This window comes from Macaca fascicularis, chromosome 14, assembly GCF_037993035.2.
Source record: "Macaca fascicularis isolate 582-1 chromosome 14, T2T-MFA8v1.1".
NCBI classification, from domain to species: domain Eukaryota; kingdom Metazoa; phylum Chordata; class Mammalia; order Primates; family Cercopithecidae; genus Macaca; species Macaca fascicularis.
In genome coordinates, this window is record NC_088388.1 from 5,584,793 (window position 1) to 5,601,868 (window position 17,076).

The 17,076-nt window shown below is 61.4% G+C and overlaps 1 protein-coding gene across 50 annotated transcripts in view; it reads right to left on the reverse strand.

Moving 5' to 3' along the window:
- TPCN2 (two pore segment channel 2) overlaps nt 1–17,076 on the reverse strand; it is a 38,815-nt gene that overhangs the window by 15,256 nt on the left and 6,483 nt on the right. For 30 of the 50 annotated variants that reach the window (XR_012422945.1, XR_012422942.1, XR_012422944.1 and 27 more), the window contains exons 5-10: nt 13,936–14,052; nt 8,527–8,633; nt 7,561–7,633; nt 2,414–2,516; nt 1,031–1,096; nt 502–566 (exon numbers count right to left, since the gene is read on the reverse strand). Coding sequence is in view for 16 of the 50 variants with exons in the window: in XM_074012978.1 (XP_073869079.1) it covers nt 502–566; nt 1,031–1,096; nt 2,414–2,516; nt 7,561–7,633; nt 8,527–8,633; nt 13,936–14,052 (531 nt within the window). In the remaining 34 variants the exon portion in view is untranslated. Of the gene's footprint in view, nt 1–501; nt 567–1,030; nt 1,097–2,413; nt 2,517–2,723; nt 3,503–7,560; nt 7,634–8,526; nt 8,634–13,935; nt 14,054–17,076 lie in introns of those variants that run through there. The other 20 variants (XR_012422946.1, XR_012422947.1, XR_012422940.1 and 17 more) reach the window with 6 other exon arrangements.

Sequence of the window (17,076 nt, forward strand, 5' to 3'; positions counted from 1 at the left end):
CCCCGGCTCAGAACCCCCAACCCGTCCCTCCCCTGGGGAACAGGCAGAGGGGGAATCTGGGCAGCCTTGGAGGGGGCCCAGTCCCCCATGCCTGGGGGCAGCCCCTCACCCCCCGGGAATGAGAGGACTGGTCACAGACTCCCTCACCCCCCGGGAATGAGAGGATGGTCACGGACTCCCGGAACAGGCCACACAGGAAGGTGTCTGACGGGCGTGCTGTGCAATACACTGGGCCATGTTTCTTCTCTGTGTGTTGGGGGGCCCCCCCGGCTCCCCCTCAAGAGGGTTTAGGGTCCGCTGTCCTGGGAGCTGCCATCTCTGGCAGTGGCCAGAGCAACAACATATGTGTATCCCCAGCGGATCCACAGGAGGTGGCAACCCTGCCCTCCCATCCCACCAGGAGCCTGGCCAGCAAGGATCACCCAGCTGCTCAGCTCAAGCCACACCCTGCTTGGCCTCCGGGCAGCTCCAGGCAGAGCCAGGATGGGGGAGCTCGCTCACCATCAGGTAGCCCCGGAACTGGCTGTAGATGATGGCCGTCAGCAGGTTCATCAGAAACAGGCTTCCTTCAAGAGGAGACAGCCACAGTCAGGGAGCCACCAGCACAGCAGCAAAACCAACGCCAGGGCGGCCAGCACAGGACAGCACAGTGCCGGGGGCGCCCCTATCAAATGGAAATGTGGCCTGGCCAGCGCAGTCACAGGTGGGAGGACGATGAGGTCGACGGTGATGACAGAACAGAAAGTGTGGCGTAGGGGCTCCCTGGGGTGAAGCCGTGGGGTGGGGAATCCCTGGGGTGAAGCTGTTGGTGGGGGATCCCCGGGGTGAAGCCGTGGGGTGGGGGCTCCCCAAGGTGAAGCCGTGGGGTGGGGAATCCCTGGGGTGAAGCTGTTGGCGGGGGATCCCTGGGGTGATCTCTGGAGTGAAACACACGGATGTGAAGTTTCAGGTCATGGAGGGAGCGGAGTATGCCGGTCCCTGAGCTCTCGGGATCCTGTCGCAGAATGCTGGCCACGTTACCTGCACTCACCTATCACGGTGAAGACTATGAAGAAGATGGCGTAGGCCCGGTTCTTGGAATATGCAGGAATCATCACTGAAAGAAAAAAGAAATAACGCAGACTGACAACCTCAGTTCCTGATCCCATTCCCATCCTGACCCTACACTATTTGCTTCTGCAATAGAAAGGAGGTCTCCACTGTGGAAAGGAGGTCTCCACTGCCGAGTGCTGGCTCACACCTGTAATCCCAGCACTTTGGGAAGCTGAAGCGGGTGGATCACTTGAGGTCAGGAATTCAAGACTAGCCCGGCCAACATAGTGAAACTCCATCTCTACTAAAAATGCAAAAATTAGCCAGGCGTGGTGGCTCATGCCTGTAATCCCTGCTACTCAAGAGGCTGAGGCAGGAGAATCGCTTGAACCCAGGAGGTGGAGGTTGCAGTGAGCCAAGATCGCGCCACTGCACTCCAGTCTGGGTGACATAGCGTGGCTCCGTCTGAAAGGAAAGGAAAAGGAAAAGGAAAGGGAAAGAAGAGAGAAAAGAAAAGAAAAGAGGTCTCCTGGGAGGACTGAGAGGCCTTCCTGTCCGAATTCGATCTCTCGCCTCTGCTCGAACACCCTCCAGGACGGGGAACTCCCTACCCATCAAGGATGTCCCTCTGTGCGCAGAGCTCACAGCCTCCCTGCAGCTCTCCCCACAGACAGTCCTGCTCCCCCTGTGGTCACTTGCTAGGACTCAGAGGACACAAGAGACAGCACTCAGGGTCCGCAAGATGAAAGGTACCAGCCAGGGTGGCTGGGCCACAGCCAAGCCCAGGACCGTGGCCTTCATCCTGGCCACACCTGCACCTGAGCAACGGAGGCCCCACCAGCATCACACAGGGTGAGCATCATGGCTGGTAAGACCCTTGGCCCTCACGTGCTGCTGCCCAGTGGCTCCCACAGCTGAACCTCAGCAGCAACAGGAGTGTGGGTGTGTGGAGCTCCAGCAGGACGGCACCGGGAGACCCCTCTGACCACTGACCTCCAGTAGGAGGGCACCAGGGGACCCTCTGACCACTGCCATCATCACCCTATGAAGAACACCAGCCACTTTCAGCTTCTCAGAGGAGTGAGACGACGAGGAGGAAGAGGAGACGAAGAGAAAAGGGAGGAGGGAATAAGAAAGCAAAGGCATGAGACAGCAAAGGAAAGAAGGAAAGAGAAGGGAGAAGGGAGAGGGAGAAGAAAACCAAGACAAGGAAGAAGAGAAAGGAAAAGAAGGGGAGGAAGGAAAATGTCACCCTTTCTTCTCCACTTGTCGATAAAAAGGGCTCGGACACTCCCGCTGGGTGCTAAGGCTCAGCGACCCAAACTGGCCCCCCATGCTGGGCTCACCGACCCCCAGAGTCCCTCCCTGGCCCTGCACGCACCATCGGGGTTGTTGGCCGTGGTCAGCAGCACCAGGAGGGAAGTCAGAGACTCAGGCAGGTTCTGGAAGTAGGTCCGCCTCTCCCTGTCCTGCCCATCATCCTGCTGAGAGCAGAAGCGGCAGCTCCAGGGCGCCACCGGGTCCCCACCCCACAGGCTGAGCCCCAGGCCCCGGACCCAACCGGCTGGAACCATCCACCCACTGCCCAGCCTGCATCTCCCTGTGGCCTCCCAGCAGGCTGAGCTCATGGCCAGACAGCACCAAACTCAGGATCTCAGGGCCAAGAGTGGGCACCCAGGGAGACCGCTCACCCGCACGGACATGGTGCCTGGAAGCAGGACGGCTCAGAACCACAGCAGAAAGCCCTCGGCCAGCCTAGTGACCTCCCTCAGGCCACCTCGCCTGCTCGCAGCCGATTCTGCCATATACTGTGCGGGCAGTGAGGCTACAGGGCAGGGGCGGGCAGGGGCGGGAGGGGCAGGAGGGGCCCAGGCTGTCACGGTGGGATAGGTTGGACCCTTCGTGAAGCCTACTCTAGAGGCTGTGTATCAGGGCCCATGGCCACCCAGGGGACCCAGAGGCACCGTGCTCGTGGCTGTGGTGAATCACAGCCATTGGCAAGGGGGCATCCACACGAGAGTCCCTATCCTCTCTCCCTCCTGAGAGGGGTCCCAGCCACAAAACACAGCTGGCACGTGCAGGGTTTCTGCTCGGAAAGCAACTCCACTCGAGACTCTGGGCCCGGGGCTCTCACTGGGGCCAGGCTCGTGGGCACCCTCTGCCGATCAAGCCTCCAGACACCCAGCTGGAAGATGCCCAGCTGGAAGATGGGTGGTTCCTGCAAACCAGACTGGTTGTGTGAACTGGATGGGCCGGTGGCACAGCGGGACTTGGCACACAAAGCAAACTCTTAGGGATCGTTTCAAAGCCACGAGCCCAGCTGCTGGCGAAGGGGAGACCTCACAAGCAGGCCCTGGCACGGAGGCGCCTGTGACGGCCACTCTCTCTCACACAGGCCGCCCTTCCGGCCTCAGAGCCACATCAATAGCACCGAGGCCTGCAAGGTCTCACCTATAAAATGGCCCTGTCCCCTCATCTGCCCAGTCAGGGGCTCCCAAGGACACGTGAACTAATTGATGGTGAAGACGCCACAGTCTGCTAAGGGGAGGGGGCACAGAGGCCACTGAGAGGAAGTGAGAAGGCAGGGAGCACTGTCAGGCACAGAGCCATGGGTAGGGACAGGCTCCCCTGCTGGGGAGAGCAAGGCGGGCCCCTCCTGGGCCTCAGCCCAAGCCAGAGTGGAGGAGCAGAGCAAGGCCTTTGAAGCCTGGAGGGCAGGCTGGCCTCCAGCGGTCACCGGGGACAGTAGGACTGGAGTGCTGGGCTCAGGCCTCCTGGGCCTCCCCACTCCCACTCCCACCCAGTCAAACCACCACATTCCCGAACGTAAAACAACCCACCGAGCGCCCACTGAGCAAGGTTCAGGGCCAGGCTTCGAGTCAGCTGAGGAAGGTTCTGGCACCCACACCACCTAACAGATGCTGAGGTCCACAGAGCCGAGAGAACTCCCCTGCCCAGGCCCTTCTCCCACCCCACACTGAGCCTCCCAGCAGGCCTCACGCTCCTCCTCTGCAGTTCGACCTCTGCTCGGGCAGACCCTAGGCGTGACCTCCCATACCTACAGCCCAGCCCAAGCCACAGCTCTGTGAGGGACACAGAGGAGCCCCGGGCTCCCGCCCAACCTGCCACAACCAGCAACGATGGACCCGAGCCAGCCCACAGCCCCGACCTGAGAAACGTCTGTAAAATGGGACAGCACCATCACGGCTGCTGGGAGACCACACACCCCAGCACCAACCCTGGTTCTTGGAAATCAGTCCAGGTTGGAGCTTCACAACGAGCAAAGCCAGCAGAGGACAAGCAGGCTGGCTCTGGACCGTGCTCACAAAGGTAGCTAAAGCAAGGCAGCCGCTGCACCCCGCCAGCAGGAGCCGGCGATGCCAGCAAGGCCATCCGGAAGCACAGCCTAGCTACTGCCCCAGGCCAGGCTGGCAGGGCACGATGGCCGGGGAAGGAAGGCAGGGACAGGCCGGCCACCATCCCATATTCCTCTCAAGTCCTGCCTCGGACAGGGATCCAGACTCCTGCCAAGACCACGACAAGCGTTCTGACCCCTCACACAAGGCACACCTTGCTCCCCAAGGGCCGCTCCATGGGGCAGAACCCCACACCTAGAGGAGGAGCCGGCCCTTCCCGGTGCCTCAGGATGGGACACTCGGCTTTCCCAGGCGGAGGATCACACCCCAGCCTCAAGGCTGAGGCTGTTGCCACGTCCAGCACCCACAATGATGACATCCACCTTGTATGGGCTCTGGGAAACAGCACCACTGCAGCAGTCACTGGACAGTCACACAGAGGAAGGCCTGAGATTCCGTCAGCGGTTCCATCTCCACAGCCCAGCTGCCCCCGAATCACAGCCATTGGCAAGGGGGCATCCACACCAGAGTCCCTATCCTCTCTCCCTCCTGACAGGCACACAAACACATACACACAGAGACATGCATGCACGAACACACACACACAGACACACAGACACCACGCACGCGCACAGACTACAGACACCACGCACGCGCACAGGCACACAGACACCACGCACGCGCACAGGCACACAGACACCACGCACGCGCACAGGCACACAGACACCACGCATGCGCACAGACATACACCACACACGCACACAGACGTACAGACACCACGCACGCGCACAGGCACACAGACACCACGCACACAGATGTACAGACACCACGCACGCACACACACAGACACCACGCATGCACACAGACATACACCACACACGCACACAGACGTACAGACACCACGCACGCGCACAGGCACACAGACACCACGCACGCACACAGGCACACAGACACCACGCACGCACACAGGCACACAGACACCACGCATGCGCACAGACATACACCACACACGCACACAGACGTACAGACACCACGCACGCGCACAGACATACACCACACACGCACACAGACATACAGACACCACGCACGCGCACAGGCACACAGACACCACGCACGCGCACAGGCGTAGCGACACCACGCACGCGCACAGACATACACCACACACGCACACAGACGTAGAGACACCACGCACGCGCACAGGCGTAGAGACACCCTGCATGCACAGACGTAGAGACACCACGCACGCGCACAGGCGTACAGACACCCTGCATGCACAGACGTAGAGACACCGCGCACGCGCACAGGCGTACAGACACCCTGCATGCACAGGCGTAGAGACACCGCGCACGCGCACAGGCGTACAGACACCCTGCATGCACAGGCGTAGAGACACCACGCACGCGCACAGGCGTACAGACACCCTGCATGCACAGGCGTAGAGACACCACGCACGCGCACAGGCGTACAGACACCCTGCATGCACAGACGTACAGACACCGCGCACGCGCACAGACATACAGACACCACGCACGCGCACAGGCACACAGACAACACGCATGCGCACAGGCGTAGCGACACCACGCACGCGCACAGACATACACCACACACGCACACAGACGTACAGACACCACGCACACGCACAGGCGTAGAGACACCACGCACGCGCACAGGCGTACAGACACCCTGCATGCACAGACGTAGAGACACCACGCACGCGCACAGACATACAGACACCCTGCATGCACAGGCGTAGAGACACCACGCACGCACACAGGCGTACAGACACCCTGCATGCACAGACGTACAGACACCGCGCACGCGCACAGACATACAGACACCCTGCATGCACAGGCGTAGAGACACCACGCACGCGCACAGGCGTACAGACACCCTGCATGCACAGACGTACAGACACCGCGCACGCGCACAGACGTACAGACACCCTGCATGCACAGACGTAGAGACACCGCGCACGCACACAGGCGTACAGACACCCTGCATGCACAGAAGTAGAGACACCACGCACGCACACAGACGTACAGACACCACGCACGCACACAGACACCATGCACACATGCAGACACTACACAGCAAACAGACATACAGACACCACGCATGCAAAGACACCACACCACACACCACATAAGACACCACACACACACAGACATACAGACAAGCCACGCACACACAGACACCACACACGCACACAGACAACAGACTCGCACACAGACAACAAACTCGCACACAGACATACATACACCACGCACACGCACAGACATACAGACACCACGCACACACAGGGCTCACTCACTGCTTCCGCCCTGGGTGAGAACCCCAGCTTCAGCCTTCCCCTTCTGGACAACACACAGCAAACCCCAACGCGGCCACAAACGAACAGCAGCACAGGCTGAGCACTGTCCACTCCCACGACAAAGCCGCAGCAATGCAGCGTGGCCCCAGCCCCAAGGAGGATGGTGCCCTCGGCCAGGACGGAAGAATAAACTCGTAACACTGCAGTGGGGTAGGGAGACAGGCAGACGCCTCCACACAGCAACGAGCTGCCGTGCCCCGGGCAGCCACACAGGAGGATATGGTGGGAGAGACTAGTGGCAGGAGAGGGCATGGGAGGTGAGGGCCCTCCCAATAGGCCAGCGCAGCCTGGGGGGCTGCAGTCAGAGAGGGTGCAGGGCAAGCCTGGTTGTCAGGAAGGATGAACGGGACTGGAGGAGAAACCAGAGGAACCACCCTCAGTGAAGGGCCTGGCGGGGAGGGCTGGGGAGGGGTGGGGAGACAGAGACAGGGAGGAAGGTAGGAGGGGAGGAGGACAGGGGATAGGCAGGGAGGGAGGGAAGTGGGAAGGAGGGTAGGGGAACTGAGTCAGGATGGGAGGGAGCAGGGGAGGGTTGGAGAGGGGCAGCCAGGACAGAGAACAAGTGGCCCTGAGCCCAGGAGACCCCAGGACAGACAGGTATCCGGGCAGTGGGGTGGTGGAGCACTGTGGCCACCCGAAGGCAGGCCCCTGGACCCCTGATGGGCCACTGCTAACTCCTGGACAGAGTTTGCACATAAGCCAGGGCAGCAGACACCGGCCCAGCCCCGTCTGTTAGTCACAGCACAGGGCAGCCCCATCCCCAGACCCTGTTGGAACCACTGAGAAGGTAGGGTGCCCTACCTTCCCGCCGGCGAACAGCAGCATCCCGAACATGGTGAACAGGCACAGGTGGATGGCCAGCAGCAGCCCGACGCTGGGGGAGAGCGTAGCACTCAGCCTGGGCCAGGCAGGTGGGCAGGCAGGACCCAGGGACACCTGACCTGCCTGCGGGGCTCGGTGACAGGAGCGCCCAGGAGTCTGCAGCAGCTGGGTCCCCCTCTCCCCGAGGGCCTTGCCTCATGCTCAGCTCATGGGGCCCAGAGGAAAGGCCTGGTCCTGCCCTGGCAGGGTCCCTTCTTTGACAGTGACCAATGAAACCCAGGGGGCCCAGCTGAGACAGCATCCAAGGGCCCAGGGCTCTCAGAGGGGGCCACTTCCACCCACCTGAGCTGGATGGTGAGGGGTCAGCATCTGAGCCACTAGGGACTCACGCACCGTTGCCACTGGCAAGAGCAGAGGGTGACAGGGGATCGGGACCGGGGTGAGCTGAGGTGGATGGAGGCTGGGCTGGGGCACAGGGAGAGCGCCCCACGCTTCTAGTGGCAACAAGAGCCACGAGGGCTTCCAAGCAGGGGCGCCGTCAGGAGCAGCTTGGCTTTATGAAGTCTAGGCTGGCAACGTGCAGACACCATGAGTGGGAGGGGACAGCAGAGGGGAGAGGCAAGGCGCAGCCCCAGTGAGGACAGAGGGGACAAGAGGAGACCCATCGGAGAGAGTGCCCAGGGGACTCACAGCCTTTGAGCTGGGGCCACAGTGTCTGCAGCCCCGGGCCTAGGTCGAAGGCTGCTGGGAGGCCTCTGGGGAACTGTTGGAACCACTGAGACCCCAAACGCCCCCCCAGCGTCCTCCCCACACTGTCACCAGCCAGCCAGGATGAGGAGCAGGCAGTCCAAGGTGAGACTCCGATGGGCCCCGCCCGCAACCACATGGCCTGGGGCAGAGAGAGCCGCTTCCCAGCCCTACGAGCCCGGGGCACGAAGAGCCCACCTGGCCATTTCCGGCAGCGACCAGTGGATGCACTTCAAGGTCTTCTTCATCATAGAGGAGTTCTGCAGCAGGAAGAAGGGGCGGAGGAGCCGGCGGACGCGCAGAGGCTGGAAGAGATCCGGGCAGCTGAGCACCACGTGCAGTGCTTAGTTCCACCCCCACCGACCATCCCAGGTGGGCACACAGTTCAGAGACCCCCGTGCCCTGGGGGCCACTCCACAGTCACTGAGCTCGGAGTGGAGGGCCTGGCTCCAGAGCTGGCCTTGAGACCTGCTCCGGGCCGCATGATCCGCAGTCCTTCCCCGTTGCAGGCCTCCCCCTTGCCCATCTCCCAACTCCTGGGCGCTGCACACACAGGCTCCCCAGTCCTAACACCTGTCCCCATCCCTGTCCAAGGTCATCCTCCCCTCTGCCCACCCAGGACACAGTTGGAAGGGTGGCGGCCCCATGCCTGCCTTGGGACCCTCCTGCCTTGCCCAGCACACCTAGCCTCTCAGGGTACCATCCCTGCCTCCTCACCCCTCAACCCTCAACCCGCCTCCCCTCGTGCCCCTGCCTCCAAGTCTTCCCCTCCCAGACACAGACCCTGCTCCCAGGAGCCCCACTTCCACCAGCCCCCCACATCCACAGCGCCCTCCAGCCTCACTGCTCCCACACTCATCACTCACACGGCGTCAATGTGACCCCTGCTCCAAGCCTTCCCCTCCCAGACACAGACCCTGCCCCCAGGAGCCCCACCTCCACACCCCCACACTCACACAGCGCCCTCCAGCCTCACTGCTCCCACACCCAACCCTCACACGGTGTGAACGTGCGTCCCCTCCAAATCTCATGTTGAATCTGACTTCCCGTGTTGGAGGCGCGATCTAGCGGGAGGGGTCTAGGTCATGGGGTGGATCTCTCGTGAACAGCCTGGCACCCTCCCTGCGGTAATGACTTCTCGTGAGGGTTCGCGAGAGATCTGGTTGTTAAAAGGAGTCTGCAGGCTTCTCTCGCCATGTGACACACCCGCTCCCCGTCTCCTTCTGCCACGAGTGGACGCTGCCTGAGGCCTCACCAGAAGCAGACGCCAGCACCATGCTTCCATGCAGCCTACAGAGCCGTGAGCCAAATAAACCCCTTCTCTATTAATACCCAGCCTCAGGTCTTGCTTTATGGCCATGCAAAACAGATTCACACTCACTCACACCCACACACACACACTCTCACAGGTATTCCCATCTTCCCTGCCTTCCTCCTGGGAGGACAGAAGTGCCCACCCACAGTCCTGTCAACCCACCCCAGCCTTCTCAGTATTGGTTCAATCACCACCTCCTGCTCCAACCACCACACACCAGTTTCTCACAGCTTCCATCATGCCACGTTTCCCTCCCCTCCCCTCTATTCACCCACCTCCCCTGCTCCTGTCCCAGCCCATCCTCCCCTCCTGGCCACTGGGACCCACCTGGGGGTCCCCATGATAACCTTCCCATCCTGCCTGGCGCCCTCGGCACCAGACACAGCTACCTCGGTGCTCCCGGCTGCCCTGTGGGCCCCCGCACTGCCCGATCCGCCTGTGCTGGGCACCCTGCCCCCACCTCCTCTCTCTGCCTCACACCTGGATTCAGTCCCATGAGTATCCCGTTTACACTTTGGCGCCTGTCAATCTCAAATCCATGCTCTCAGCTGCAGTCTCGCCTCCTCATCAGTGCCTTGTTTTAGAAACGCACGGCTGTCAGCTCCTTGCACAAAACCAAACACTCCGACAGCTGCCCACGGCTCTGCCCATGGCCTCCAGGGTCCACAGAGCAGGCCCGGCCAGTCAGTCCAGCCCCTTCCCAGGCCGCAGAGGCCACGGCCCTCCAGCCGCCAGCCTCTGCCCCGCTGGCCAGCTCAGCCCCCCTGCCAACCTGCAGAACACCACCTCTGCCAGGGCTGCCGGGCTCCTCTCCGGCACGGCACCCACCACCCTTGGGAATCACTCTCTGTGTCTGGCACTTCTGTGCGCTGGCAGTCTCTCTGTCGCTCCGGAAGGGGGTCTCAGAGGACAAGAGACCTGCCCGTTCTGTTCACCACGGTCCACCCAGCAGCAGCACAGCAGGCCCTCCGGAACGTCTGCAAGTGACTGATCCCCAGCACTCACTCCAAGTGAATCATCACCCTCAAAAGGGACCCCAAGGCCTGGCGCAAGACTGAGAAGGCCAAGGGAACAGCGGTGAACAGAGAACGGCTCAGGGCTCTGGCTCCTGCCCTGTGCGCCCAGCTCACCCGGAACCCACTTGTTGCCCACTGGTTGGAAACTCCGGTTTTAGGGCCTGATAACAAAGGCTTCTCTCAGCCCCTCTACAGGCCAAGCAGACACTGAAGGTGCTGCTGGCTCCCCTCCCCTGCCCAGGAACTTGCACCCTCACCTGTAGTCAGACACAGACCACGGCACAGCTTCCCCAGACTCAAGAGCCCAACCCTGAGGGCCTTCCCTTGACAGCTGGGGCCTTGAGGCCTCTATGAGGATGGGAAGGTACATCCAGGTGACCAGCCTTCAAGGACAACCAACCACAATGCCAGTCAAGCCCCTGGGACCCTCAGACCCAAGGCTTTGAAGACAAACCACGTCCAAACAGCCCTGGCAAAGACAAAGTGAATGAGCAAAACCAACAGTTACCGGCAGCCCAGGTGTTATCCAGCTCCCCCAGCCACAAGGCTGGGGGCACCTGGTCCTGCCTGCAAGCCGCCCAGTGCCTGTGGGAGTTCTGTATGACTGGACAGCTGGCCACAGAGGAAAACCTCAGGCCTGGTTTGCAGACGTGCTGAGTGATGGCCGGTCCAGCCAGAAACGCACACACGCATTTCAGCCTCCAACAAGAAAGCGCCGCACAGACGCGGCGGAAGGCAAAGCTCTGCAGTGGGCGGTCCCCTGCATGGACTGGAAAGGGGACATTCCCAGGTGGAGGACAGGGGCGTGGAAAGAGAAGGGTGGAAGACTGGGAACGAGGTCTGGGAGGAAGCATGTGGACTGGCTGCTCTGAACAAGCTGCTCTGAACAAGCTGCTCTGCACGGCACGTGGCGTGAGGAGCCGAGGCCCCACATGAACGCCCACCATGGGCACCACGGAGAGGAGCCTCTCTGGCCAGGACGAGGCATCCTGTGGATGCAACTGGGCCTCTTCCCTCAGCCACCCTGCTCCTAACTCCCTCCACCACACACAAATCGGCCACCACGACAGACATGGAGGCTATGCCTGGTGCCAATAGCACAGCCGCTCAGCCAGAGGCAGAGCCCGGTACCGGCCCAAGACAGCCCCCGGCAACAAAGGGGCCCTTGCCCGTAACCGGCACTCATCTGTCCTCCCGGCACAGACAGGCGTGCAGGTTATGAATCTGCCTGCCCTGCCCCCAACGTCTCTGCCAGCACCATCCCAGAACTTGGGGAATGAACTCAGTGGGGCACTATGTCCCACTCACAGCCCTGCAAATACCGCTTCCAGTGGAAGAGCTGGGGCAGCCCTGGCACGGCCCCACAGTAGCTGGCTGTGGGAAGGGTCCCAGAGCCTTAGGAAGACTCAGCAACGCCGTCGGCTTAGGGTCACAGGGCACAGCACAGGCTCTGAACTGGAGGCAACTGGGCGGGGCTGTCTCTCCCCAGCTAGGACCCACTGGGACCCAGGCAAGGGCAATGGGAGTGAACGTGGTGAAGAGGCACAGGGGGATGGCCAGCTTTCCACCTCCCACCTCGCCCATTCTGGGTCCCCGGTCTGGAAATATCCCCTCCCAAGGTGGGGATGCTTCCACCAGGATACACGCTGGTCCAGTGGTCTGGACCATAGCTTGTTCATGAGAAGAGGGCTGCTGTGCCAGCGGGGTGAGCGGGCAGGCTGGCCGCTACCACTGAGAACAGCAGGGAGGGCTGGGTGGGGTCCTCTGGGGCACCTCTTACTCCTATGTCCCATAGGAAAAGTTAGCAAAGAACTCCAGCCTTCTAAAGGCAGGACCACTCGGGCCCCTCAGGGAGGAAGGTCCAGTCCCTGTGCCAGGTGAAAAACCAGGGCCAGCTGGGGAGCTGGCGGAGGTGAAGGGAGCACAGAGCAGGTGGCAGAAGAGATCCAGGAAGGGCCCACGGCCAGGTACAAAAACAGGCCTTTATTTGTTTTCTTCCTTGCTTGTAACATAGACCTGTGTCCCTTTTTCCTGTCTCCTTCCCTATCCTAATTTCATATAAGGATTCTTGGTGTGGCTTACAATTTAGCCTGTAAGTTACAAAACATAATACAGCTGCCACGACCGTAACTCAGAAATGGCGGTGGGAGGGCCGTCCCCGCTCCCCTTGCTGGGGCAGTCACGGGAGAGGCTCTTCCTGTGCAGGGAGGAGGCTTCGGGACGCTGCCGGGTCAGGGAGACAGGAAGGAGGCGGCCGCGGAGGCCCCACAGCAGCACAGCGGGACTGCCCTCCAGCCACCCTTCCGCTCTGCCGGGCTGTGGCCGCGACGCCGCCCATTCCAGCTCTCTGCAGCGGCTACTCCCCACCAGGTCCTGCCAGCAGGGCCCTGGGGCAGGCGGACAGGAGACGCACTCACTAGGCTGCACCCAGAGCTTCCCAGCCTCCCCATCGGCACTGCTGGGACCAACCTCATTGAGCTTCTGGGAGGCACCAGCGCCCGCCGGGTAGCGCCCCCTCCCAGAGGGCAGAGGGCAAGGTCCCAGCTCTATGGGCCCCTCCCCTGGGCCTCCAGGTGCTAACAACCCCCATCTCTCCCCCGTGTGCCCTGCCCAGGGTGGGGCTGCTCCGGCGGTTCTGGTTCCACTGGGCTGCTTTCACTGTTGGTTTCTCGGCGCCTATTTAAGGCCCTCTGTTCATTCCCTCCACAGGGCACCTGCAGGGCTCTGCTTCCCGACAAGACCCAGTGGATCCTGCTGACTCCGCACCCACCTCTTCCCGCTCTGTTCTCCCAAAGCCCGGGGGGGGCTTCCGGGTGCTCTGAGGGGAAACTGAGACGCTGCGGTGGAAAGAGCTGAGCGTGGCCGGGTGAGGGGCTTTCTCACTGTCAGGCCTCACAGAGCTTGGGGCTTGTGACTATGGGGCATGGTGAGGCCCTGGTGTGGCGCTCTCGTCGGGCGCTGGGCGGACGAGGCCCTCAGCTAGAAAGTGGAGAGCTGGGAGGCCAGAGTCCTGGATCTCACTCCCAGGTCTGCCCTCACCAACAGGGTGAGCCACGAGGAACCCTGCACCTGTCCAGCCCTCCGGGGCTTCATCTGCAAGACGGGAACAAGGCTCCACAGCCAACAAGTGAAGAAGTGCCACGGGAGGTGGGCAGTGCTGGGCGGGTGGGCAGGATGGCTGGCGGGCTCAGGGCTCCATCCCAACATCCCTGTGGGCCTTGCACCCACACCACCCCCAGAGCTCTCCGCCTGTCTCAGGGCCGCCTCGCCACCTACCTCATGACACACGAGACTCAGGGACACGGTCCAGTCCACCAGAGACACCACCAGCACCACGAGGTAGCCCAGCAACCAAAGGTTCTTCTGGAAATGGGCCCACCCAAACAGGTAACCCTGCAAGAGAGACGGGCGGGTGAGCAGCAAGCAGCCCCACACACTGGCCCTGCAGCCAGAGAATGACGGTGCGCAGGGCAGGGACCGGACGACCAGAGCAGGGTGTGCCCCCACAACAGTGTGGTCCCCACGGGATGCTGAGCAGCGGTCAGGAGGCCCGAGCTCCCACCCAAGCCTGCTAGGGACTCACTGTGCAGCCTCAAGCAGCACCGAAGCTCTCTAACCTGGTCCTCATCAGTAACAGGAGGCTCCTGCCTGTTCTGCCTATGCAACCAACCACCTTGTGCAGGCTGAGAAGGCACGGAATGCATTCTGGAAAAGGCTCGAAGAGTACCGGCTCAGTGGGCAGGTCTCCGCCGCTACAGCAAGGCAGTTTGGGAAGTGAGGTCTGGTCTGTTCTTCCCTTACCTAACTGCCATTTCCCACCATCAAGAAAGTCCCCAGAGGGCGGTGGCTCACGCCTGTAATCCCAGTACTTTGGGACGCCAAGGCAGGCAGATCACTCAAGGTCAGGAGTTTGAGACCAGCCTGGACAACATGGTGAAACCCTGCCTCCACCAAAAATAGAAAAATCAGCCGGGCATGGTGGCAGGCACCTGTAATCCCAGCTACTTGGGAGGCTGAGGCAGGAGAATCACTTGAATCCAGGAGGCAAAGGTTGCAGTGAGCTGAGATCATGCCACAGCACCCTAGCCTGGGCGACAGACTGAGACTCTGTCTCAAAAATAAATAAATAAAAGACGGCCGGGCGCAGTGGCTCACGCCTGTAATCCCAGCACTTTGGGAGGCCGAGGCAGACAGATCATGAGGTCAGGAGATCGAGACCATCCTGGCTAACACAGTGAAACCCCATCTCTACTAAAAATACAAAAAATAAGCCAGGCGTGGTGGCACGCGCCTGTAGTCCCAACGGCTGGGGAGGCTGAGGCAGGAGAATCGCCTGAACCCAGGAGGGGGGAGGTTGAAGTGAGCCAAGATCACGCCACTGCACTCCAGCCTGAGCGAGTGCTGTCTCAAAAAACAGAGCGAGACTCTGTCTCAAAAAATAAATAAAATAAAAGACAGACCCCAGAGGTCACAACTTGCTGATGTACCCTCTCTCACCTTCTGACACATCTCAAACACACCAACCATTCAAAAACCTCTATTAACAACCTCTTGCCAGTTTCAGTTCCAGTTGAAAAACCCCCAGACCTGCTAACCACATGAGGAGCTAAAAAGGAAGAAATGAGAAACTGCCCGGGGCCTGCAATCACACACCCCGGCATCCAGCCACAACCCTTGGTCAGCACACAGCCCGCCCTGCCCACAAGGGACTACAGGGCAGCGCCGGGCAGAGGCCCCACGCGACCGGGAGGCCACGTGAGCCCAAGCCCAAGGAGTGGCAGGGCTGGCGCTGAGGAAGGCTGCAGCCAGGGCCTGATCTAACACCATGGGCAGGGATGTGGGGGCTCCTGAGACCGCAGCATTGGAGTCACTGTTTGACAAAAATAGAACACGTAGCCTGCACCTCCCTGGAAAGTCACCAAGGCTCTGACAAGGCTCAGAAGCTTAGGTGAGCACCAAAGCCCCACCTCCAGCTTCTAGGAGGACATGTGTCACAGGCAGAATCCAGAGTCAAACGTGCAGCAGCTGCTGTGTGCACAAGAAACCCCTTTCTGCCCCACGCCCGCCTCCTCTCCTCTTCTCTTTGGGGTGGCACGGTGAGCCTCGAGGAGGTACCGCCTGGGCCTCACTTATTCACTCGGGACCTCTCCTCACAGCAGCACTACAGACCCTGGACCGTTCTCAGAGGCCCTGCCAGCCTGCGCCACCCACGACGACGGCACGCTGGCCTCAGTTTGCATGGTGGAGAGGGAGGAGAGCTGGCGGCACACGGGGTTTGCATGGTGGGGAGGGAGGAGAGCTGACGGCACACGGGATTTGCATGGTGGGGAGGGAGGAGAGAAGACGGCACACCGGGTTTGCATGGTGGAGATGGAGGAGAGCTGACAGCACACCGGGTTTGCATGGTGGGGAGGGAGGAGAGCGGACGGCACACCGGGTTTGCATGGTGGGGAGGGAGGAGAGCTGACGGCACACCGGATTTGCATGGTGGGGAGGGAGGAGAGAAGACGGCACACCGGGTTTGCATGGTGGAGAGGGAGGGCAGCCGACAGCACACCGGGTTTGCAAGGTGGAGAGGGAGGAGAGCGGACGGCACACCGGGTTTGCATGGTGGGGAGGGAGGAGAGCTGACGGCACACCGGGTTTGCATGGTGGGGAGGGAGGAGAGCTGACGGCACACCGGGTTTGCATGGTGGGGAGGGAGGAGAGCGGACGGCACACCGGGTTTGCATGGTGGGGAGGGAGGAGAGCGGACGGCACACCGGGTTTGCATGGTGGGGAGGGAGGAGAGCTGACGGCACACCGGGTTTGCATGGTGGGGAGGGAGGAGAGCTGACGGCACACCGGGTTTGCATGGTGGGGAGGGAGGAGAGCTGACGGCACACCGGGTTTGCATGGTGGGGAGGGAGGAGAGCTGACGGCACACCGGGTTTGCATGGTGGGGAGGGAGGAGAGCGGACGGCACACCGGGTTTGCATGGTGGGGAGGGAGGAGAGCTGACGGCACACCGGGTTTGCATGGTGGGGAGGGAGGAAAGCTGATGGCACACCGGGTTTGCATGGTGGGGAGGGAGGAGAGCGGACGGCACACCGGGTTTGCATGGTGGGGAGGGAGGAAAGCTGATGGCACACCGGGTTTGCATGGTGGGGAGGGAGGAGAGCTGACGGCACACCGGGTTTGCATGGTGGGGAGGGAGGAAAGCTGATGGCACACCGGGTTTGCATGGTGGGGAGGGAGGAGAGCGGACGGCACACCGGGTTTGCATGGTGGGGAGGGAGGAAAGCTGATGGCACACCGGGTTTGCATGGTGGAGATGGAGGGCAGCTGACACAGCCTCTGCCTCAGGCGCTTGCTTGTCCAAGAAAGTATGCCTTCCTCACAGGGTCAAAGTACAAAGTCTGGGGAAAAGGCAGCTCG